The sequence below is a fragment of the Ascaphus truei genome, chromosome 3, assembly GCF_040206685.1.
Source record: "Ascaphus truei isolate aAscTru1 chromosome 3, aAscTru1.hap1, whole genome shotgun sequence".
Lineage (NCBI taxonomy): Eukaryota > Metazoa > Chordata > Amphibia > Anura > Ascaphidae > Ascaphus > Ascaphus truei.
Genome location: NC_134485.1, coordinates 28527801 through 28553981, shown reverse-complemented (window position 1 = coordinate 28553981; position 26181 = coordinate 28527801). Strand labels below are relative to the sequence as shown.

At 43.9% G+C, this 26181-nt stretch overlaps 1 protein-coding gene across 5 annotated transcripts in view; it reads left to right on the top strand.

Annotated features, from left to right (window-relative positions):
- EVA1C (eva-1 homolog C) overlaps positions 1-26181 on the top strand; it is a 74676-nt gene that overhangs the window by 22593 nt on the left and 25902 nt on the right. For all 5 annotated transcript variants that reach the window (XM_075593889.1, XM_075593888.1, XM_075593887.1 and 2 more), the window contains exons 2-3: positions 16014-16219; positions 21499-21622. In XM_075593889.1, the coding sequence (XP_075450004.1) occupies positions 16014-16219; positions 21499-21622 (330 nt within the window). The remainder of the gene's footprint in view (positions 1-16013; positions 16220-21498; positions 21623-26181) is intronic.

Genomic DNA, 26181 nt, shown 5'->3' with positions numbered 1-26181 from the left:
ATTTTGAACATTTACCATAAATATAGTGAGTTTAATGCATTACAACCTCATTGATAAGACATATTAGCAAAATTAATAAATTAACAGCTTCAACTTCTTTGCCTCAATCAGGAGAATTCAGTTCCCAATTATGCATCAACCAGGTTTTTTTTTAAACCACACATCACATGTATAGAATGTGGTACTTGTATGAAGTCACTTTTGGAGCAGAATGGGCGTGAAGAGGCTAAGCGGCATTTTATTATGCATCCGTGTATCAAGTTACTGTGTGCATAAGAACCTTACGCAGAGGAAAAGAACAATGGGGTCCAGAGAAATGTGCTTAGAAATACTGCTTTGTGTTTGTGGTATTTCCAAATGTCTTTTATGGCTGCTATGATGGTAAAGGGGCAAGGAATATCAGCACTTTCAAATAAAACGATGTCATTGCTAAATGTATAAAGAATGGAGCACAGGACCTGCAAACTTAATTTGTTCTAGGGGATAGGATTGATACCTAATGTAGCAACAGCTGGTAGGATGGCAGGAGTCCTGGAGAAGGCCCACAGAGACATTTAATAAAATGCAGTTCGTCCCTGCGATGGTGGGGTGCGTACAGGCCATGATATCATATGGCAAGCACACGTGATCTGCTATTTGGGGGGGATTGCATGATTTCCTTTGGAATCCTAAACTTTATGACCACCCAAGCCTATGAGCAAAGAAGGGGTAATCCTAAGGGAGAGTTGCCCAACTTACGGTCCATCTGCAGGTTTACACTGAATAACAGAAAAGGATTAAAACATTACATAACCGATGAGCTTTAATTCAAATGAACAGGACTAAGAAGCCTAGAAGTATAACACGGTCAAGTCTATCCAAACTGTAAACATATGAAGAAATGACAGGTGCAGTGAATCACTGGCTTGCAGGAACCACTAGAGCTCACCCTATGCTTTTCGAGAATCTGGTTCCCTTCATCGTGGGAAAGGTAACAAAAAGGTCAGGGTGCTCCTTTTATATACGGTGTTGGTTGCCATGGCCAGAGTACTTGGTGACTGCACTTATACAAACAGCAAAAGGCATTAGAAGAAACTTTCAGCTTTTCTCTGGATCATTTCTGCAATTCCTGTAGAAAGATGAAGCCTGAAATGGAAACCAAAGGAAGAGATAAGCCCTTCATTGCAACATATAGCACCCACATGCCTGATGTAATCTCCTTCCATTTCTTTATTCTCTCTGACAGAAAACTGGAAGGCACTTGAGGAAGCAGACTGCGCGCTAGAATTAACTCTGTTGGAGGGTTGACTGAAGGAGGGACGCGCCTCCACAACTGGAACTCTGCCCTCTCATGGGTACGGGTTGCACCTGACCGTCTAGGACATGTTCTTCTTACGAAAGTGTTTATGCGCTTGGTGCATGGTTATTCTTCTGTCAGAACAAGACTTTCGGACCTTGTATCTAGACATGACCTCTTGCAAGAAATCTAGATTAAAGGTTAAGCGATTTTGGTCCTTTTCTCTCCACTGTATTCAGCATAAGATCCAGGGGCCCAGCAGCATCTGCTATTTTAAACTGGATGTTGCGAAGTAACTTATCTGTCAGATCAGATTTAAAGACAATCTTCCAAGCATTGAAACCAGTGCTTGATAAATGCCTGAGGCTAGCAGGGCTTGGATGTCTGGTATTCCAGTATGGGTCCTCGGGACCATTTCATCCTCATTTAGCAGAGGAGCCCTGAATGCCAGTTAGCAAAATCAAATAACTCGTAGCTCGGGTCTAACGCCCAGTGAGAAGAATTTAATTTAACCGAGGATTGTTTTCCAGGCAGACAAAATATGGCCAACTGTGTTTGCGTTTTCTGACCTCTTTACCTAGAGGCAACAGAGGGAGAGACCTCGACTCCCAATCTACCGCATGTGGAGTGGGTTGAGAAGGACCAGGTCTAGTATCGCAATCAAATGATGAGTCTGACTCTGAACACAATTTAGAGCAGCGACCTGAAGTTCTCCAACAAGCACTTAATCAGGATTGCAATAGGATGTCCTATTAGCATTGGGCCCCCCAAACTGAGATACGGTGTCCTTAGGCCCTTTGTCTTGGTCTTTCATAGACTCTTCATCAAATGATGAGTCAAAGTCTGCATTTTATGAAATTCTCAAACAAATATTTTTGTCATGGTGAGGCATGTTTTACCTAGACCTTTAAGCCCTTTCGCTAATACTCTCAAATGAGACTTTTTTTGATGACAGGACTCCGTTTTTCCCTTCAAATGTAGGGAATCTGAGGAATTGGAGCAAGGAAAGTTTTGACTGGGCATATTATGTTGGAGGATAAAGCTCAGGTGAGTCTCCTATTATTTTTATATTGGACACAAATGGAGGAATTAGTTGCTGTTACAAAGACTGCGTCCTCCATTTGCTGCCCGATGATGTGATCGCACCCCCAATCACAGAGAATCCTTATGTTTTATCAAAACGCTCTGTGGACCTTCTCCGGGTGGCCTGCCCTGCCACCACGTCGGTGGTAAGCCTCCCGGAGTACTGGTGTGATCGTGTTCCGGTGTACAGTGAGTTCTAGATATTCATAGAAAGGGGCTTCCTTTGTGTGTATGACCACAAGCACAGAGGCTGGTGGGGACATCCGGTGAAATTCATGCAGGCGGGTAGCATTGTAGCTCGCCTTGTATATTCAGCGATCTTCGTGTATTCTGTGTACTAATGGGCAAAGTGTAATGGAAGTGGATAATACGTAGTACCATGACTTCTCCATTTCTATACAGTCCCGGTAATCTCTCTTTTTCCGGGGACTGCAGTGTATTGCAGGGAAGTACAGTACGTTGGAAATCGTTTTCCCCTTTCTAAGCATATTCATGGAGAACATTTGGTGCCCTTGTTGGTGAACATTGTCCTCCCACTACAAGTGTAGAAAGCGCTCTTTAACTAGTATTCCAAAGGGGACCAGATCATAAATATTTATAAGTCGATAGGCAAAAAGGATGTTATAATGTAGTTGTATTTAAACACATTATTTTACTTCAATAAAAAAAGTGTGAGGTTTTTACAAGCCTATATAATATCTGTACCATATTACTTTTGCTTAACTCTTTTGCTGCCAGGGAGCTCTGCAACACAGTAAAAGTGAAACTCGGTGTGACTGCTTGAGTAATTCGAATGACATTAGTAGGAGAAGACATCAACTCAGAGACCCTTCACAGTAACAAGTTAAAGAACGTTGAGCAGTGTTGAGTAGTTAGAATGAAGTGGCGGAAGCTGAGGAATCTTGAGGCCGTGGATGATGTGAGAAAGTGCTGGGGCTGTAGTGGCAGGGAACAATACTACAAACGAAGCACTTTAATAATATCTGGAACAAAAGAGAAGACGAGAAAACCTTCAAAATGATGCATGTAGGTAGCAGTCATTTGATGAGAATGAGAGGACGAAAGGTGAGAAGCAGGAAATTGGGCCATGGTAGGTTGCACTAATCAAAGCGGGAAATGATGAGGGCGTGTATGAGAGAGGAAGGGTGTAATTTAGCTTTTTTTCATTCATCAGGAAAAGGACGTGAACGTTGCAGAGTGCCAAGTCAAATGCAGTGGGGTCATTAATATAAACAAATGATACATTGAAGGCTTGTCTGGGAGTATTCACATATAACAAAAATACTTTCAAACTGTAAAATAATAATGTCAAAAGGGTTATAAAACAATCTCCTAAATTCCATGTTGAACACTCCTCTGGCAGCGACAGTGTTAAAGGCACAATATGTGATACTAAATTGAGAAAATGATAATATTTTTTTTCTTGACACCGCAGAGAATCTTCTTTTTTTTGTTCCTGTTTATATTTCAGCACCTCGAGCATGTTTAATCTTTTTCATTTGGATTTTAAATTATGAGCAGTATTAACAGATGGGTGCTGTTGCACTGATTTTTCAGGGAGCGATTTATCCAACCAGTCAGACCAAAAATACAAAATCCCAAATATATTGGTGTTGTAGTCTGCTTTTCTACAAGCAGTAGTTGAAATGTCTAAGGCAGGGGAGGCCAACCCCTGTCCTCAAGGGCCAGCAACAGGTCAGGTTTTAAGGATATCTTTGCTTCAGATACAGAGAAGGAGATACATCGCTCCATCTAGTGTAGATACTTATAATAGTAGTGTGGGTGTGTGTGCTACCAGGGTAGTCAAATATGCCAAAAAAAGGAATGGGTTGTGTTAAAAAAACACTTCCCATGTAGAAAAGACCCTGTTGATGGTGCACAACAGATCTATCTGGTTTATAATATATGTAGGTCTAGGGATGCACTTTGGCGGCTGTTAAAATTGTGAATCTTTATTAATGTATCTAAATAATGAAAATAAACTTTAAAAGGTAGACCTGTGAACCATGTCTTGTTTAGAGTCCTATGGACCTAATGGTGAACCAATGCAAGAACTATTTACAATTGATATTTCTCACAGGAGAAGAATTATATGAAAGATCTGTACATGTGTATATGTACAATGCTTCTACTTCCATAGGATAAAACAAAACAAAACAATGGGATGCGCCCCTGGTGACACATAAGAAGTAATGCTCTCTTGGCACTTCAGAACAGGGAACCGAGTAACATGCGTCATAACCATGAACAGTATAAAGGGGTGTACCTAGACGCGGCAACGCCCACCCCTGAAGAAGTCGTCCTAGTGACGAAACGTACGTCTCATTGGTTCACCATTAAGTCCATAGGACTCTAAACAAGACATGGTTCACAGGTCTACCTTTTAAAGTTTATTTTCATTATTTAGATACATTAATAAAGATTCACAATTTTAACAGCCGCCAAAGTGCATCCCTAGACCTACATATATTATAAACCAGATAGGTCTGTTGTGCACCATCAACAGGGTCTTTTCTACATGGGAAGTGTTTTTTTAACACAACCCATTCCTTTTTTGGCATATCCTTGCTTCAGCACAGGTGGCTCAGTCGAAGACTCAAGCTGGTCCTTGAAGACTGGAGTTGGCCACCCCTGTATTGAGGTATGTATAAGGTATAGGTATGTATTCACAAATACCTGTCATTGGAGCTTGGTGGATCCCACCCTTGGACAGAATAACACTACATTTCTGTTTATAGTCCCAGAGGACCACACTTATAGTTCAGATTTTCTTTGTAAATACTTTTTTTTTTTTACAATAACTTTCTTCCTTTCTGATTTTATGGTGGAAATACCATAGGAATCTTGTTAAACTACAGTCCATGAAGTCTTTCTTCAGTTCTTTAGCATTTTCACCCATTATTATCAATATTTGAGATTTATGTATCATGGTAATGTAATACTGGGGCAAAAATGTGTTGTCAGAAATGCCACTATGTGTCAATGAATTTTTTTTCATTGAATGCAATAGGATTTTATTCAATACATCTGGTGCAATTATTTGTATGGGTATTGCACATTGATACTGTACATACTGTAGGGGGAGATGTACAGGTGTCATGGCACATTTAAATCAAAATTTACACAAATTTGGTCATTAATTTTGTCACTGCGTCAATGTTTCCATTTTTGCACCGTTTAAGTCTGCAATTTTGGGCGTGTTAATAGGAGGAGTTACATATAATAATGAGTGAGTGAAATTCTACGTCATTGTGACTCACGATTTTATCTTATGTTTGTATGAAAAACATCCAACAAGTCTGAAGTGGCATAAATATTTCTGGCTTACAGTACAATGTGTGTTAAATGTAGGAAACTCTGCCATAGTTGAGGCAAATACTAACAAAAAATGAAACAATGCGTGAGAACAATCTTTGCACTTTATGTACACAGTACATTTCCAACATAGACCACAATGAATCAATATCCTTTTTTATTTTCGTGTAGTCCGCTTGCTGCAGTTTTGACATAATGTACCAGCCGATCATAAACCTTGAATTCCGTGGTTCAAGTGTGATGGTTTCTGAAAAGGACTATTACTGCTAGAACAGTACCACTACTATTTATTTTTTTATTTCTAGACTTACAGTTCCACTTTCTCCTTTTTTTTTTTTTTTTTTTTGAGCATCCGGTAGGTGTTGGACTAATAAAATGAAGCCCAAGCAGCTTCTCCCTAATGCTAAACAGGTTTAGACTGTGCTGGAATGTGACAGGGGAGCGAAAGTAACCGCTGCAGCAGGTGGAACACCTCGGGGCTCCGTGATTTAATGGGACACTTCCTTGGTCACGTTGGGGCACCTTATGAAGATTTCTGGGGGTAAGAGTATAGGAACACGCACTATCCCTGCAGGCGCAGAACCCAAACCCACCACACCATGTATATTTGTGTGAAAAGGCGTGCCACTGGGATTGTGATCTAATGCAGGGGTGCGCAAACTGGGGGGGGGGGGGTTACAGAGGCCTCGCATGCTTCCTGAAGGCATTTAAATGAAATGCAGAGGAAGCGGTGACGGCCTCTGTAACTTCACTTACCTTGGCCCAGACGGCTTCTGGAGACGCGGCGTCATGGCGCGCGGGGTCACGTGACGCCGCGTTGCCATGTCAATGTGACGTCAGAACGCCAGAGCCCAGGTAAGGAGGGGGGGGGGCGGAGAGCCGGCAGGGGGGGTGCAGGGGAAAGAAATTGCACAAGATCTAATGTACACAACAAAAGACCAAAAAAAAACAATACTGCCTCCAATATGATAAACTATATGGTTAAATACGTATCTGTTTTTTTTCTCATAAGTGAGGGTCATTCAGTTACATTCTTTGGCCAAAGCATTATAAGCTTACAACCACGTCACGGTGTGTCCTTTTTGCTGGTTGTAAGCTTATAATGCTTTGGCCAAAGAATTGAACTAAATGACCCTCACTTATGAGAAGAAAACCAGATACAGTAAGTATTTAACTACTGTATAACATTTGTCATATTGGAGGGGGCTTGTCTTTTATTGTACAAGTATAGGGACCAAAAAATATGGTTGCGGGATTCCCTAGTCCTGACACTGAATGAGACACAGTGACACTACTTCTTAAGGCACTTTCACCGCTGCTTGAATGTCTGGCAGGATGGGATAAAACAGAAGCCTTATTTCATATCCCGTGAAACCGCTTCTCCATGTCTCAGGGGAGGCCCTGATGTGACACTGAGAAGTGGTTTCACAGCACATTGACTAGGGTTAGAGTTACTGCGGGATTCTCTACCCAAAAAAACACAAAGGACACTTTTTAGTGTTTAATGAACAAGTACAAATAAAGCCACAACATTCTTTTATTTAACGAATCAGCCGACATTCAAAATACAAGCAGCTGTTTACACACAGCAGGGCTAAATTATCCCGCGAGGTATGTCTGACATGGGTTACTGGCTGTTTGTTTTGCCTTGATGAAAGCAGGATGTCACACGAGAAGATGAACTTCTAGAAGCTTAAATCTTCCCAGCTTTTGTTCCGAAAGGTTTTTGATTGGATGTTGTACGTTTTCCCAGAAGTGTTTGTTTATTTGTAGAGAAATAGCGCCAAGCAGTATTACATAATCTGCTTTACAATAAATTGCAGGCGTTCAACCCACACAGTTCTACCTAGGATCAAAGAGAACTAATGTTGGTTACAGTATATATTTAATGGGTTGAAGCAGCATTCCCGCCAGATTGAGCATGTTTATCCTGTGTCTTTGTTGAACCGAAAGGCCCACTATCTTATTCCTTAGTCTAGGGGAAATTTATGTGTGTAATCCCAGCCATAGCAAAGCAAGCAATTTCTAGTCCACTGCATGTTTTAATGATGTTCCTTTCATTGAGTTGTAGCCAAAGATGTGGCTGTCTGCCGGTAGTGAGAGGTTGGACATTTAATCAGATGTGATTTAAATTTGTTTGTTTGTTTTAAACGCATCAATAGACTAGTGAAAATGCCCCATCTTAAGGCCTGGGACCCGCTGCTCCCGGCGGCGCGGGCGGCCGCATGAGCGTTCCCCACCAGCAGGGGAATCCTCCTGAGCCGGTCCCAGTCCCCCCTGGCTGCACAGCTTACTACACGCTGTGACGCGTCAGCCGCTAGGGGATTCAAGAGAATTGTAATCCCAAGCGTCGACGCGTCACGTGGTGTGGCTGTGAGCCAATGAGGAGGGGAGGCTTCGGGAGGAGGGGAGGCTTCGGGGAGGAGAGTGTGGAGGGAAAGCAGCGTGAGTGCCTGTCTGTGTGTGCCTGAGTGTCAGCGTGTGAGTAGGGCAGCCCGCAGCAGCTCCCTCCTGCAGCCCGGGAGCCCGAGCCCGTGGAGGGGGGGGGGGGTAGCGGGTCCCTCCGCTTAAACCACGCCCCCCTCCGCTTAAACCACGCCCCTCCCTCCCACTCCAGCCCCGGCTCCCGCTCCCTACAGACCGCATATCGCGGTCTGTGTCTGTCAGCGCCCCGCCTGTCTGCAGTGCGGGCGCGCTGACTGAGGGAGCGGGGCCTTAGCCTAAAGCAGTAGTCCAAGCAGTCACCCCCCCCCCCTCCCCTTTAATATGTGCTTCAATGCAATCTGCACAATGATAAGTAATTAGCTAAATTGTTCTCCCGTGATCGGCGAAGATTTGGCTCGGGGGTTCACTAAATGGCTGTCAGTGAAGCAGAAGAGGACCAAAGTTCTGTGGGGAAGATCAGGTGACCAGACAGTCACTAGATATATTTGGTGCACTGCTAGAGAGAGGGCAGGGCTCAAAAAGGGGTGTGCCAGAGCCTGTTTCAGAAGAGGAAGGTGGTGTGACTTTGTAATTGTTTGTTTTAAAAAACTAAAATGCTTTTTACATTACAGCTGTTTTTTTTTTTAAATGCTACAAGTATTTTCTCATAGTACAGAACTGAGTTATTTAAAAAAAAAAAAACACATGTAGGATAATGCTTGGTCTGCAGCTTTAATGCATGTATTAATTCCCTTCCAGTCATTTGATGCATTGTATGTTAACTGTGCATTATCCCTCTTCTCACCATATTAAAGAGGATCCAAAAGGTGGGGATCCCCAGGTCTAACAAATCAGCAGTACCTCTCTAAAGGACCCCCGACTTCAAGTTAGGTAAAAACATCCACCCAGGCAGGGGAAATTCCTGCCACAAAATGTAGAGGATTAGCACATCTAAAAAAATATCTAAATATATCAGACATAGGTATGTTTAAATGTTCTCTAACTTTTTTTTTTTAATAATACTTTATTTTTAATGTTGGGAATTGAACAGTTGTGGAGGGGGGAAAGGAGGGGTATGGGACAGACAGCGTGAAGGGACGAGGAATGAATGGACAATACAGCAGAGGTAACAAAACAATGCAAGGGGGAAAAAAGGGAATTGTTCAAGTGTAATAAGAAGACACAGCAACCCGGTGTCTGGAGGGAAAGGTGGGGCTTTAATTACTTCATGTGTCATGGTAACCGAACGCTTTGGAACGTGTTATGATCTTCACCTAATCCTTTTCGGTAATGACACGGTTTGTGGATCCTTCTATCTGCAGGCAAATTTGCAGTGCTTTTTTCTTCTTCTTCCAAACCATTGGAGTAGAGAGAGGGGCCCATTTACTTGTATACCTCCGAATGAATTAACCTCTGCTGTGCATGGGGTAATACCTGTGGACATATCTGGCATACTTGGGGAAATATGCCACTGACATCATTTGAATACATATCTTCTATTTGCATACACGGCCGTTCCTGCTGTAGGTAACCTCACGTTATTTGACCTGCTTTAATCACCTTCAGCTCCCTAATGACGGAGAGCGTATGTCTTTAAAAAAAGTGCCACCCCGGAGGCCCTTGTGATGTACGCTGTACATCGGGGCTACTTACTAGTTTGTGAGGGTTTGTTTGCGGCTGAAGCACCAACCGGGAACTACACGCCGACACGTCCCATTCCCCAGTCCGGCGGCCGGAACCCGGGAAGAGATCACATGGTCGCTCCGGAGAGCGGTCACGTGGCCCATCAGTGCCAGCGGTTCCATGTCTCTCTGGCACCGAAGTGGTTAATGGAGCTTAGTCAAATCAAGGTCAAGGACTATTTGGCCCATTTAGTCTGCCCGTCTACCCTTTTTTTGGGCTTCAAGGCAGCCGATTTAAGTCAATGGGAGTTCTCATCCCATCGCGGGGCATATGGTCGCTTCAGACTATATAGGATCAGGCTGCGCTTATAGTGCCGGCGACAGCGATGCGATGTCGCCTCAAAACAAATGCATTGCCGCTGTCGCGTGCGCTTATAGTAAGCGCGATGTGACAGAGCGACGGCTTGGTCGCGATCGCTGGAAGTCATCTCAATATGATTTTTCCAGCGACCGTAGCCTGACGTCACCGTCGCCGGCACTATAAGCGCAGCCTAAGCCACTTACTCTAAAACAAGGGTGAGCAGCTCCAGTCTTCAAGGGCCAGCAGAAGGTCAGGTTTTAAGGATATCCCTGCTTCAGAACTGGTGACCCAGTCTTCGACTGAGCCACTGACTGAACCACCTGTGCTGAAGCCACTATATCCTGAAAACCTGACCTGTTGGTAGCCTCTGCTCTACAACTGTGAACCCCAGTGTTCTGTATTTTGAGTAACGTTCAAGCACCTACCGTATGATTCTTCTTCTTACTGGTATGTATGACCCATTCGGGTTCATTGGTGGTATGTGTGGCCCCTTGGTGTTCATTGGTGGTATGTGTGGCCCCTTGGTGTTCATTGGTGGTATGTGTGGCCCCTTGGTGTTCATTGGTGGTATGTGTGGCCCCTTGGTGTTCATTGGTGGTATGTGTGGCCCCTTGGTGTTCATTGGTGGTATGTGTGGCCCTTTGGTGTTCATTGGTAGTATGTGTGGCCCCTTAGTGTTCATTGGTGGTATGTATGGCCCCTTGGTGTTCATTGGTAGTATGTGTGGCCCCTTAGTGTTCATTGGTGGTATGTATGGCCCCTTGGTGTTCATTGGTGGTATGTATGGCCCCTTGGTGTTCATTGGTGGTATGTATGGCCCCTTGGTGTTCATTGGTGGTATGTGTGGCCCCTTGGTGTTCATTGGTGGTATGTGTGGCCCCTTGGTGTTCATTGGTGGTATGTGTGGCCCCTTGGTGTTCATTGGTGGTATGTGTGGCCCCTTGGTGTTCATTGGTGGTATGTGTGGCCCTTTGCTACGGTGCTTATTTTAGTTTGTAAAGTTAATCTCCATGTTTATAGCAGCATTCCCCCTACTCCAATGTAAAATAAAAAACCCACTAAGTTTAAGGTAGCAATTTAACATGCTTTACACAGTAATTCTACCCTTCCATTTAAAGGCATTAGGTTTAATGTGATATGTGTGTGTAAATTAGTAATTTTGATGAATTTTAAGATTTGTTTCTGTTTCCTAACATGGCAGTAATACGACGAATGCCTGTGTGATAAAGGGGGCTATGTATTATACTTATAATTATCGGTGTTTAGTTATAAAGTGACAGTATATCCCTCAGCTCAGCGCAATGGCGATGAGAACCTAGAGGACGTCTTAAGTCATCTTATGTCATTGACATTCACCGATCCAGTGAGTAACAGCGACCCTGTTCTGGGCCTCTCCCAGAATAAAGGAGGAAGGGGACAGTGGCAGCACAAGGCTTTGGATGGAATGAAGCTTGCGTGTGATCCGAAAAGTTTCCAACCTACATTCAGCAGTGTAACGTACAAAAGGAATTCCACCTACACTTAGCTGCTTGTTTTGTGACGGAGCTGCATTCATTGAAAGTATTCACCCATACACCACACCTTCCTTCTGTGGCTATTGTGAAAGCAGAAAACTGTTACATTACACCGAGCAAGGAATATCGCAGTTGTTTTTAAAACGGTTATCTATATAAAAGCACATTCCTTCCCTGGCTGTTTTGACATTTTTTTTTCTTAATACATCATCGTCGTATGTTTAGTATCCTTTGAAGATTATTGGGCATACGTAGAATACCACAATGTCAAATACCTGTGAATATGCAATCTGCAGATCTCATGTGGTAGGGGTATGTAGATAGCTGTGAACAGATCTGAGAACTGGTGTGTCATCATGCTATGACCTATATTCTTTGTGTTTGCAAGGGGGTTCCTAGGGTGGCCATTTTACTCTCCCAAAAAGCTGGGAGAACAAAACAATGTCCCAGGAGAAACGGGTGGAAAATGTGTAGCGTGGGTTTCTAGAACATTTGTTTCATAGGGGTACAGCTGGTGCGTGAGCAAACTCTGACATCAGTGCACTAACCGAGAAGATCTGTCACCAAACCGCAAACTTATTTCATCATTAGAGTGCCCTTATCATGTTTTCAAGACATGCCGTAAGAGTGTATGACATTCTGAGACCATCCTGGCACACTTTTCTAGGTCAGCTCTCAAGGAGCAGTGAATATGAGCTGCCTGGAAGAGGTGGTCCCTCCTCTTCCGTTCACAATATTAGGGGATGCATCAAGACCATGTCATTACTACACTGGACTTCCACCATTGTGACAATCCCTTCACTCTGCTTTGAAGGCTGAAGTCTGAATTGAATGTGTGAGAGGAACCATTCCAGTTTTGGTTTTCTAAAGCTTCTTCTAATAATTAATGAGTGTGAACTCTATATATCAATACCGAAGCATTTCTGTGGTCTGGTTGCTTGTTTTAAAAAGAAACCACCATCCTCCTCCTCCTTCTGCTGCACTCTTCTCACCTCCACCTGGACTTTCTTATAAGCATTTGCTATCGTGCGACAGAGAATATCCAATCTTGTTTTACTCTCTTACTATGAACAGAAGTGATACAACCTCTTCTTTATCTTCAGCATTCAGTTTAAGCCTAGACAGTAAAGAAAACCCTGAGCTATCAGGGGAAGGCAACCATGATCCTTGGCCCGAGGGAGTAATGGAGTGATGCATTGGGAGGGAGAGGTAACTTCAGGGGCTGTTCCCTCGTGACTTACTGACCACCTCCCCAAAAGGTTCCCGACCACCCCTTTTTGGGGCTCAAGTTTACTGTATGTGTAATGTTATGTTTATGATTGATTGTTGTAACATGTTTATACTTTTTGGGGGGGGGGGGGAATGAAAGAAAGACAATAGAAAAGGGTATGGTTAAAGGTGGGGGTGGTGGTATTAGGTTTGTCAGCTGGAGGGGTGCAAACTGGTCAGTTTTGCCCAGGTGGTTAATTTGGTGGAATGTGAGGTGTCCAACAGTTTCACTCTTGGGGCAGTGCCAAGTGCCACGTGCGGCCTGGCCTAAGGCTTTGGTCCCGCTGCATCCGGCGGCGGCCCACCAGCTCCTTTCCCCCAGTCTGGAGGTCCCCGCTGGCTCCTTCAGACATCGCGTTGTGAAGCGTCAACCGGCCGATGCTGCAAGCTTGTGGTGATCAGAAGCGCTGATGCGTCACGTGGTGCAGCAGTCAGCCAATGAGGAGGGAAGGGAGGTGGCTACGGGGAGGGAGGCGGCTATCCTGTCTGTGCAGCCGTGCATAGTGCCCCCCTCCTCTGGTGCCCATTTCGCAACCTGCCCCTGCTCCGGGAGGGGGGGAGAGAAAGGGGGCTCCGGGAGTGAGAGAGTGACCGACATGGGGGAGAGGGACCGACAGGAGGGGCAGCACGAGAGCCCTCCGCTCGAACCACACCTCCCCCACTCAACCCACGCCCCCCCCACTCAAACCACACCCCCCCGCCCCCAGCTCCCGCTCCCTACAGACCGCAGGGAACGGTCAATTGCAGGGACTGAGGGGCTTCTGTGGGACTGAGGGCTGCTGTGGGACTGAGGGGTGGCTGAGGGGCTGCAGCGCTGTGCTGTGGGGCTGTGTGATGGTCCCCCCCCCCCCTCACGTCATGGCCGTGCCCCCCCACCCGTTTTGGCCACGCCCCCCCCCCCCCCCCCCCGCACCGGAAAAAAATCACCGCAGATCGCGGTGCAGTGAATTGCACGCGCCGCCGGCAAGGTCCTGGAGGTTACTGGTTATATGTAATAAAAGGCGGTGGCCATATGTACCCAACAAAGGTGTCTGCATTTATTTGGGGGGGTTGTTCATTGGAAGGGGCATGAGTCGAGGGGACAGGGGCGAGGAAGCAGAGAGAGGCGAGGGTACAAGGGCCATGAATGACAGACACACTTGTATGGTTAGGATAAGCTTTATTGTTCCTGTTGCTCTCTTACTCTTATACGGCTCTGTATCCCATTCAGTAAAATGGCCCACAGGAGCACAATATTTTAGGCGGTTGTCACTGCCCCAAAGGGCATTCCAGAATCGTTTAGTAAACTTAACTGTAACTACTATTAAAAAAAACACACACTTAAACTAGATTAAGATTACTTTATGTTTATAGGGAAGCAACTGGTGTGTGACTACTGCTAACCATTGGTTGTTTACTCGCATGATGTAACTATGTATACCTGTGTAGCAGTACTAGACCACACTTGCCTCTTTTTACATTCTCTCATTGGTCCTCTGCTTTTTTTTTTACTCCCATTCATCGTCTTCCATGTTTTGTAGGGGATTCTCGTGCTGGGTTACAATATAGAGATGAGTGATCTTTTTGTGCGCTTCAGCGAACGTTCGTCTGCTTAAACGAATGTCATCCTTTTTTTGGTTCAGCAAAAAAAAGTTTGGTTTGCTCCAAAAATGCGAAACGCGTTCACTTAAACGCCAAACGGAAATGGGCATTGCATGTTCGATCAAACTCCGCAAGCAAAAGTAATTAATCAAACTTTAACTATGTTATTTAAAAATCATGAGGTACTATTTCCCCCAAAAAGCAAAATACTGAATTTTTAACAATTTGGGCCGTTTCGCTAGGAATTTTGATTGAAATTTCCACAGATTATTTTGATATGTTCTTGGAAAATTTGATCGAAACTGCGGCAAAGGAATTTCGTTCTCACACCTTTTATTAGAATAGTGTTTCCTGATACACCCCTGATACATATTCTGACTGCATCATATACGTAGTGTTGTGGGGACCTAAAGTCAAATAAACTATTAGCTATTAAAGCGGCACTCCAGGATGCAGTTTGCAGTTTGTTTTATTAAGTTATTTATTTTAGTTATAGGATTGAAGCAGGGGGTCTCCCAGTTCCAGGGACCTGCTGCTTCCCGACTTACTTACCTCCGTATGGGGCTAATCTCTTTCGTGTCTAAATGTCCCTGGTCACATGGGCCAATAGGAAGCTGCAAGGGATGATGTCACGGCTTCCGATTGGCCTGCGAGACGCGGGACATTTAAAGCCGCCCATTACGTTAGCCACAGAGCCCCTTCGGAGCTGCTACATGAAGGTGATCCCAGCACCCCCGACAGAGTTAAGTATGTCAGGGAGCAGCGGGTCCCTGGAACTGAAATGAACACAGTTCAGCTTCAAAGACAACCCTGATTCAATCCTATTAAAAATTAAATAAATAAACTTTGTTAACATTAAAGCAGCAATACTGCAGCAATGGCCATTTAGGGCCGTATTAAATATAGTCCAACGCAATCACCCGTAAACTGCTATTGACTTAAAGTTGTACAAATTTATGCCCTCGTTTTATGAAATTATGCCACCCTGCATTATTTCATTAAAAAAAGAACTGGAAACCGTATTGCTCTGTCGATTCATGACTTGAACAGAGTTGATTTCTGCTCAGTGGATTGGAGACCTCTTTAAAACATCCAGTCCATAATAATGCAACTGCAATGCGAATAAGAGGGGATTTTACAAACATACCGCTAGGATGAATTTAGTGAGCGCTCACCTTACAGTTTTAGTGACTGATTTCCAAACTCTTATCCTTGTTTTTTATACTCTTAGGCCGCTTCCATGGTGAGTGCACGACCGTGTTGGTGGTGTCAGGCGCGCCTGTAGCTGGAGCGATTTGTGGCCTAGAGGTAGACGCGACTAGAAGGCGTGTCGGAGGCATGGCAGTGATGTCACGGAGCTGGTTGGCCCTCATTGGGTGGACTGCCCGCGTGACACGGCCATCGCCTAACAGAAACACTTATTTGTCTGCTCATGAATCGCGAGCGCCGGCGCTTCTCATCGCGCGCGTGCTCGATGGCCTGCCTTGTAGAGGTACGGCATCTTGGTTGCGCGCGGTCGCGCTCACCATGCGACGCAGCCTGACACGTGTGTGTCCTCTTTATTCTAGGTTACCTGGCGAAGCTCCTGCAGAATCACACGGTGTATGCTTGCGACGGTGACCATCTGACCCTGCAGTGTCCTCGCCATTCCACAATAAGCATTCAGTCTGCGTTTTATGGGCGTCCTGTGCACAGTTACCCAAAGTGTGCCAACCCGTCACCCGAGACGATGCACAAGTCAAGTGTGAGCTGCGTGGCTCAGACTGCATTCCAGGTACGGCACACATACGGAAGTTATTCTTACTCACAGGAACAGGTTACATGTAGATTTCTGAATGGAAGAAGATATTCAAGTGTTGGTTTACCCACATGTATGTATGTATGTATGTATGTCTTTATTTATATAGCGCCATTAATGTACATAGCGCTTCACAGCAGTAATACATGTGGTAATCATATAAATAACAAATAGTACAAATAACAGATCATGGGAATAAGTGCTTCAGACATAAAAGTAACATTGTTGAAGAGGAGTCCCTGCTCCGAAGAGCTCATAATCAACATCCCAAGAACCAGGCCAATCAGTCATTAATTTGAAACCAGAGACAGAACATAAAACACAGACAGAGCTCAGTGCACATCCAGTGAAACTCATACACGGTACAGTATATGTATAGATACAGGCAGTCCTCGGTTATCCGACACAATGTGTTACTCAAAATGGCGTTGGATAACGAAACGTTGTAAAGCGAAACACGTTTTCCCATAGGAACACTGTTTAAATGAAAGGTTCCGTTCCTGAAGGCATTTTTAACACTAAAATACACCAAATATTTTATGCAGGCAACAAGATTTGCAGCACACACATAAATTATATAGTGTATATACTGTATTATATATATAATATAACATAATAAATAATATATTATATAGTATAATATAATATTATATAGCATAATATTATATATATATATACGCTCTTACGACGCTTTGCAACAATGTTTATGTGAATGTGTATATATATACACACATACACAACGTTGCAAAGGGTCGTAAGAGCGTTGGATAAGCCGTTTTGGCGTTGTAAAAATGAACATAGGTATGCATTGCATAGCGTTGGATAAGCCATTCGTTGTAAAGCGAAGCGTTGTAAAACGAGGACTGCCTGTATCTATTAAATAAAATGGTCTTTTAGTTTAACATTTTTGGCCAAAATTAATTCAGTCATTAAAGCAGCAATTTATGCGCCCTTTTGTTGAAATGATGTATTGACATAGGATTGAAGCAGGGGGTCACCGGAGCTGAACCCCATTCATTTTAGCTCTGGGGACCCCCTGCTTCTCGAGATACAGATCTCCAAAGGGGGGTGTCAGTATCTCAGGAAAGTTTACAGCTCTCGCGTCACGTGAGCCAATAGGAAGCCCAACGTGATGACATCACGGCTTCCTATTGGCCTGCAGGACGCGAGAGCTTCGGAACTCCGCCACCACATGAATCCTGCCAGCCGAGTGGCTACCGACGCCCCCTACAGAGGTAAGTATCTCCAAAAGCAGGGGTCTCCGGAGCACAAATTACTGGGGTTCAGCTCCGGGGGGAATCCTGCTTCAATCCCATGTTAAAAAAAAAAAACATCCGCTTGGACGGCCTCTTTAAAACAAACTTTCATGATCATTTCTGTGGCTTCCTAGTCATTTGTAACGTGTGCCGCACACTCCAGTCAGTTTGCGGAACTGAATCTGAGCCTGAGATTTAACGAGCTAAATGTCGATGTCGCTGCATTAAAAATGTGCATTCTAATATTTTGGGATCAGAACGATATATATATATTTTCTGCAAATGCCACCATATTTACTAAGAATTACGTATTCTTAAGTGGGTTGCGATATTCAATCTAATTTGCATACACTAAAAAAAGAGGTAAGTGTGTTAAATAACACTAGCAGTACAAAATAAGTGTTATGTCATAGAAGTGTGTGTGTGTGTGTGTGTGTGTGTGTGTGTGTGTGTGTGTGTGTGTGTGTGTGTGTGTGTGTGTGTGTGTGTGTGTGTGTGTGTGTGTGTGTGTGTGTGTGTGTGTGTGTGTGTGTGTGTGACCAGATTTTAAAAGTAAAAACTGGGACACAATAAAGAATTTATAAAACAAATCACTTAAAAATATAATAATAATGGTATTTGTCTGATAGCATCCCCATTTATACTGTATTATTCATTCTCTCTCTCCCCCTCCCCCCAGTCTCTCTCTCTGCCATCCTCCCTCTAGTGTCTCTCTCCTCCAGTCTCCCCCCCCCTCCTCCAGTCTTTATCTTTCACCCCAGTTGCTCTCTGCACCCCTCCCCCCATTTTCTTTCTCCCCCTCCCCCATTTTCGCTCTCCCCAGTATTTTTCTCCTCCCCTCTCCCCATCGGTCTCTCCTCCCCTCGTCTCTCTCCTCCCCTCTCGTCTCCACCTCTCCCCCTCTCTCTCCCTCTCCCCCAGTCTCTCTCCTCTCTCCCTCTCTCCCCAGTCTCTTTATCACTCCCCCTCTTAAGCGTCTATCTCTCTCTCTCCCCCTCCCCCCGATCTCTCTCCCCCTTCCCCGCAATCTCTCTCCCCCTCCCCCCAATCTCTCTCCCCCCTCCCCCCCATTCTCTCTCCCCCCCTCCCCCCCTCCCCCAATCTCTCTCCCCTACTCCCCCCCAGTCTCTCTCCCCCCTCCCCCCAGTCTCTCTCCCCCTCCCCTCAGTCTCTCTTCCCCCTCCCCCCAGTCTCTTCCCCCTTCTCCCCCACAGTCTCTCTCCCCCCTCCCCATTTAACCCATTTGATGCCTGAAGATACCAATGCATTGCAAAGGAATGCCTCAGGCAGCAAAGACATAACATCCATATGTGCACATTTTAAGCCTTTAGAAGCTCAAGTGGCCAACTAGTCAACTAGTCATGTGTTGCTCATCACTAGGTGGCCACTTGAGTGTCTATGGGATTAATATATGAATAAATGCAGTATTGTTAATATTATGTATTTTGCTGATTCACTCTAGGTTGGCTAGTCTTCTCTTGCCTGTGTCTATAGTGGCCGATATATACATGGGTAACATTGACTCAAAGCCTAGGTTAAGTGAAGAAATGATATTGGGGTTTTTTGTACTGTTAATTCTTTATTTTCATACATTTGCATGCTAATTTGTGATATTGTCGTTAAATGAAGGACTCTTGCATATGTAATTAGGCAATACATGCTAATTATATATATATATATATATATATATATATATATATATATATATATATATACACAGTGGTTGACAAATCACCAAAAAATCTACTCGCCACACAAAAAAATCTACTCGCCACCTAGTACCAAACGTGTGCTGCTTGGGCCAATATTTACTCGCCCAGGGGTTAAATCCACTCGCCCGGGGCGAGCAAATGTATAGGTTTGTCGAACACTGTATATATATATATATATATATATATATAAATTTAATTAATTATAATATGTATTATCTTTAACTGTGCATGCGATGTCTTGTATATATAGCAGGGCCCCGCTTCTCGGCGCCCCGCTTTTCGGCGATCCGCTTATCCGGCGGCACCAAGAATGGGGCCGCCATCTTTGAATCAGAGTCGCGCATGCGCAGAATGGGCGGTAGCAGCCGCCGCGCATGCGCAGACCGGTGTCTGCGCGCGCAAACCATAGTTTGCGTGCGCAGACTGTAGGCCGCGCATGCGCAGAATGGCGAAAACGCCGTTCTGTGCATGCAAAATCACTGAAAATTGCCAGATCCGCTTTCCAGCGATTTTCACTATACGGCAGGCCCATGAAACGGAACCCGCCGTATTCCCGGGGCCCTGCTGTAATGTATAACCCTGCTCACTTATTGTAACAATGTACTTGTAACCATATATTTGTCACTATAACTCTATGCCCAGGACACACTTGAAAGCGAGAGGTTACTCGCAATGTATTACTTCCTGGTAAAACATTTATATAAATAAATAAGCGATCCTGGTCTAAATTGCGCCCACACTTATCTCTGCGCTAAAATAAGAGTTATCGCTGCATTATTTAAGCAATTGACCTTCAGTAAATTTGGCGTTAAAAATAATAATAATGTTACCATTAACACACAGCGATATTAATATCGAAGTTGCGTAAATCTAGGCCTTTTGTGGTCTCTTCATCGATGTTTAACAACGAACATTCGTCACTAATTGTCAGTGAAGAGGTATATATATATATATATATATATATACATATATATATATATATATATATATATATATATATATATATATAAATAAATCGCCTCATTTTTTTTCCAGTTTTGGCCCAAATCAAAGTGTCAGCCCTGGAAAAAATAAAATAATACAGTATCCTTGCACTTTCCCTTTGTAATGTGATTGTGATAATGACGGCATACCATCATAATATGTTGATCAGGTAACTGCTCCCCTAACTCACTTACTGCTCCAAGAAAACGTCAAATCAGAACTGAACTTGGTGTTCAGACCATAATGTATTAAAAATAGAGCTTCCCGTACTTTGCAGCTAACATATAGCACCGGAAAGTCATATTAGGGGCTGTGCTTTCCTTCCTTAAACATAATGACATGTGAGATCGGAGATAAGATTAGTTGGTTACACAACAGAGGCAATCCAAGCAGCTTAAAAATATATATATATATATATATATATATATATATATTATAAAAATGTTGTTTAATATATGCAGCCTTTGGTTACCTTTATTGAAAACTAATTACCTAAGCTGATAACCGATTCATTCTCCGTGATCGATCAGCAAAGGTCCTGCTTCCCGGGGTTCAATAAAAATTTATTAAAATTAATCCTTCAGTCGTGTAACGCAGCAGCTACAATGTATTCTTATATTACTACAGTAACTGTATCTATTGTTAGAGTTTACAGCTCAAACTGCTGGGAATATTGGCAACAAATTATCAGACACAGGAAAGTGTTACAAATATCTTGCACTGCGGGGGAGGTGGGATAAACCTGCTATAGAAATCAAAGGATGCTCAGTATATTAAAACTTATTATAAATGGCATTACGAGTTGAATTTTAAAATAAAAAAAATGTAGTAAGTCTTCTCTAATACAACAGAACTGATTTATTTACATAAAACACACGTAGGATATTGCTTGGATTGCTACTTTAAAGTGTATGTATGTACAGGTTAATGCAGTGGTCCAGGGATTCTCAACTCCAGTTCTCAAGACCCCCCCAACAGGTCAGGTTTTAAGGATTATCCTAGCTTCAGCACCGGTAGCTCAGTGAGCCACCTGTGCTGAAGCAGGGACTGAATCAGTGGCTCAGTCTTTGATTGAGCCACCTGTGCTGAAGCTGGGATATCCTTAAAACCTGACCTGTTGGGGGGTCTTGAGGACGGGAGTTGGGCACCCCTGCAGTAGTCTCTTCTGCATACATGTACATACATACTGTATACAGTAGATAGATAAATATGTCGTGCTTTGAGCTGCAGTATAAGGTCAGGTATTGTTGTATGGTTCTGACGTGTTTCACGATGCCGTGCTTTGCAACTCTCATTGTTTCAGAAAGTACTGGATGAATGCCAGGACCTCAGATCCTGCCAACTCCCCGTGATTAGTCGTGTTTTTGGGCCCGACCCATGTCCCGGCACAACCAAATATCTGCTGGTGTCTTACAAGTGCAAACCTAGTAAGTATTGTGGCAACGCTAATGCCTAGGGGGCGTCTTTTTGCATTTCTCTGATCGCTCCTCTGGAAGGAAAGCCATGTTGTACTTTAACCCATACAGTGCTGGAGGGGTATGTCACAGCACTCTAGCACTGAAGAGTTAACGAAATCCAAACTAAGTCCATCAGTGACCCGTTGGCTAATGCAGCGCACGAACCAGGCGGTATGCATAAGTCCTTACTAAGCAGTGGTCGGACCACAGCCAAACAAGCCAAATATTTAGGGTAACAGCAGAGCACTCTACCAGTGACCCTGCTTTATAGTAAGGGAGCAGCATTCTGTTAACCCACTGGCTGCCAGGGGCCTGCAATACAACAGTTTGCAATGCAAAGAGGTTAAAGAAAAGGACTATGTCTCTTTTAAAGAGCAGATTCAACAAGCACCAGTACGGGTTTGGCGCACTCGGTTAATACCGTTAATTCCCATTGACGTAAATGGAAGTTAACGCCGGATCAGGTGCGCTAGCCCGTCACCACGCTTGACTAATCTGCCCCTTGGACTCAATTTTGAAAAGGTTTGTGCATTGAAGGGGAACGGTTTAAACGTTTACTGTCACCATGATAAAAATATGAAACGTATACAAATGTAGAAAAATGAATCTGGTAGAATTGACTGCCAAGAGAGAGAACAGCCAGCTCTGCCAATATAGAGTCCCCGGCTCAATATGCTCAGAAACTGTCATCCATGTGCTGGAGAAGATTTTTACACCGTTCATTTAAATGCAGCTGAATGTTTCTTCCCCACAAAGATGGCTTCATAGCTTACTGAGTATGGGCCATCAGCTCTAATTCAGGAATATCACACTTCCACCTGCAAAGTTAGATCAGTTGTTACTGAAATAGTACATACTGTAGCTCGCTTGAAAATTATTGCATGATTAGAATAGGCCCCTTGTAACAGGGACTTAGCCCTGTTTAAATAAAGCAGCCTCAAAGCCCTGAGAATCCAACAGAGGGATAGTTGATTGCAGCCACTCAATTAACTAGTCTCCACCTGGACTAATGAGAGCTCTGTAAAAAGCCTCATGTGAGACACAGGAAAGAGATTCCATTGCTCACATTTGGGCTGACATAAGGAGAAGAAGGACTGCAGAGATTTCCTTAGCCCACAACTGGGCTGACCTGAGGAAAACATGATGTCTTGATGCACACAGAAGGACTGTATGGTGACAGCAAGACAAGGGTACAAAACCTTTATATCTGGATACAGAGAGTGCCATAGCACACAAGGATGCTGACCCAGGAGAACAGAGAGGCCTTCCCCTACAGCAACAACAACAGAAACAGATAAGAGACTTTCTTGTTGGACTAAGAATTATTTATTCATAAATAGATAGCGATATTTGTCTTATTTAGATACAAAAAAAGCGTTAAATAGCTCAAACCATACAAATGGGAAATGTTGATTTTTTTATTTTTTACTACTTTTTAAATACATACACCTCTTAAGAGAAGACTATTTAACCCCCCCCCCCCCTCTCAGCCACACACCCCAAACCTAAATGGAACCATCTGTGCATCTTGACCAGACGCCACCCTAAAGCATAGTCCATCTCACAATGGCCCAGATGCACTATGCTCTGTTAAATCAGGGCAAATAACGTTTGTTTACCTAAATTAGTAATGGATGTTATTTTCCCAGAGCTTAACGCATATCCACAAAGGTAATTATTTGCCACAACAACAGCTGCCATTTAACTCATTAGCAAAAGCTTCACGTCAGCTTCATTTAGCACCGTTAGCTTAAAATAACACTGCTCCCATAACGACTGTATTACTCACAGGTGGCGTTACTCCCTCAAATATGGGTGAAGAGAGAGAGGCCGTAAAAATGTACCCCTACGTTATTTCAAGGAGTGGCCCTGGCTATTCTCTTCAGTGGATAGACGTTAAAAATAAACTGGTGTTAATTTAGGTTAATGTTAGGTTAAATAGCCTAATGAAGCTTAATGAATGCATCTGTCCCAATCATTAGCCAGTTATGCTTTTTGTTTCAACTGTGCCCTTTATTCCCTCTAGAGCAGGGGTAGCCAACTCCAGTCCTCAGGGGCCACCAACAAACCAGGTATTGGGGATATCCCTGCTCCAGCTCAGGTGGCTCAATCTTAAAAGCTGACCTGTTGTGGCCCTTGAGGACTGGAGTTGGCCACCCCTGATCTAGATTGTAAGCTCTCACAGAGCAGGGTCCTCTGTACCTGTTGTGTCGGTTTGCCTGTTTTTATTTATGTCCTTCTCCTTGATGTAACACCGTACCTCTCTGCAGAACGCTTACAACGACAGTAGTAATAACACACAGTAGGATGGTGTTCCGCTGCACACATACTGTAGACGATGCGGAACACAGGCACAAGTTTGGGATTGCAGCGCTTGTGAATGACATTAAAACTTCAACCGCGGCCAGGGGCAAAATCCCCATTCAAAGCGTATTTCCGAAGTGATGCCATTTGTAGTCGCCCTCCCGGCAGCACAGGCATTAAAGATCTGTAACGCTGTCCAGTGAAGAAAAGGCAGAGCAATTTCCTTAGCCCCCTTTTCTGCCAGAGAGGAAAGAAAGGGGTTGATTTTGCACATACCACTGTGAGATGAAAACCAAGTAACAGGGCAGTCGGGCCGGTTATATAACTACCCTAATAGTCATCGTGACTTTTGCAGACATACTTGGACCGTACTAAGTTATACCTATATAGTCTTGAATATCAACTAACACCTGTATTGCGTTTACCATATGAGTATGTGGAACTAAAAAATATGATATTACCATATACAGTACGTGCATTTACACGTTAGTTATATTTGAATACATGACTATATCAACCATCTTTATGATTACCGATTGCCATTATTTAAGATTTACATGCGTGATATGTCAGTGCTTAATTTCTTTTTAATATGTTTATCTGTACTGTCTGTTTAAAGCTGCAGACAAAGCAGTATCTTGCATATGTGGGTTTTGTTATGTATTATAATGTAACAAGCATTTTTTGTTTCTATAGCAACTAATTACAAAGTCACATCCCCTTCCTCTTCTGAAACAGGCTCTGGCACGCCCCTTTTTGAGCCATGCCCTCTCTCTAGCAGTGCACCCACTGTATCTCGTGAATGCCTGGTCACATGATCTTCCCACAGAACTTTGCATCTTTGGTCCTCTTCTGCTGCACTGACGGCCATTTCGTGAACCCCCGAGTCAAATCTTTGCCGATCGATCACAGGAGAACGGATCGATCGGCAACTTAGTTAATTACTTATCATTGTGTGGATTGTATTGATGCACATATTAAAGGGGAGGAAAAGATATGTAAGCTTGGACTGCTGCGTTAAGATTTGTTCATTTTTACGACACAATGTCACTTTACGACCAGGCTGTTTTATGGTTTGCAGTGCTGGCGCCATGGTTGCTTGGCGCCCTTTTTGCCTTTGGCGCCCTGACAGCGTATATATGTAGCACGCTTTTTGTAGTACTCTGCATTCTGAGAGAGGCACAAGCGGGCCGAAACGTCGATCTTTGCTTAATAAATTGGGTTTCTTTTTTGAAGACCACGCGAGTGCCACTGCTTTTGTATTTCTAGGTTATATAACTGGACATTATGTAACACAACCTGTAACTGAATTCATAACCATCCTAACAACATTTTGCAGCCACAAAATGTGTCGTGGTCTCCAGATATGGTTGAGCTAATTAGCTCAGTGTTTGACTTCAAGGGATAAATGCTACTTTGAATTGGTGAGTCTGCAGTAATTGCAAAAATCCTGTTAGCAGCCTGAAAGCATTTCTCCAGTATAGTAATAATGAGAGAGAATTAACGCTATATATTTGTGCTTCTTATCTTCCCAGTTGACTTAAGAAATAATGGCCCAGATTTGCAAAGCAGTTTTAAGTCCTAAGGCAATTTATGGGGTGAATAAACCCTATAGTGCCTTATTTTGTAGCGCTGCATTGTTAAAATATTAAAAAGTGGATTGGAGATTAGCGCCGCAACTTCTGGGGTGGAACTATGGCCTGCAAGGCAGGCCCTTAAAAGTGTAACCCCCTATGTAATGAGCTCACACACACTCACACTTCCCCCTGGCAGGTTCCTCTCCAATGTGCTCTGGACATGTGACTGTGATAGACAGGAGAGCAGCCAATAAGAACTGATGTGGAAGAGGAGGGACTATGAGAGAGAGAGGTGTCTTTACAAAGTGGGGGCGGCCATGTTGAGTCAGATCTGCGCAGACCTTTGTGCTATCAGGTTCAGTTGAGGAGTGCACGTGTGCATATGGCAGCAGGAGCAGCGAGTTAGTCGTGAGTGTGAGTTCTAGCGCCAACAGCTATACAGCACAGCGGTACTGAAGCACTCTTCTCGAAGTACAGGCCTGCAACAGGCTAAGTACATAGCGAGCTCCCACAGGGTGCCGGCACCATCACATGCTAACATACCCAGGATTGGCCGGCTAATACACCACTGACACAGACTCACACCCACACAGTGTTATTGGGGGATTGTGTTATATTTGTATACAGTGTGTACTGATCCTCCCATTG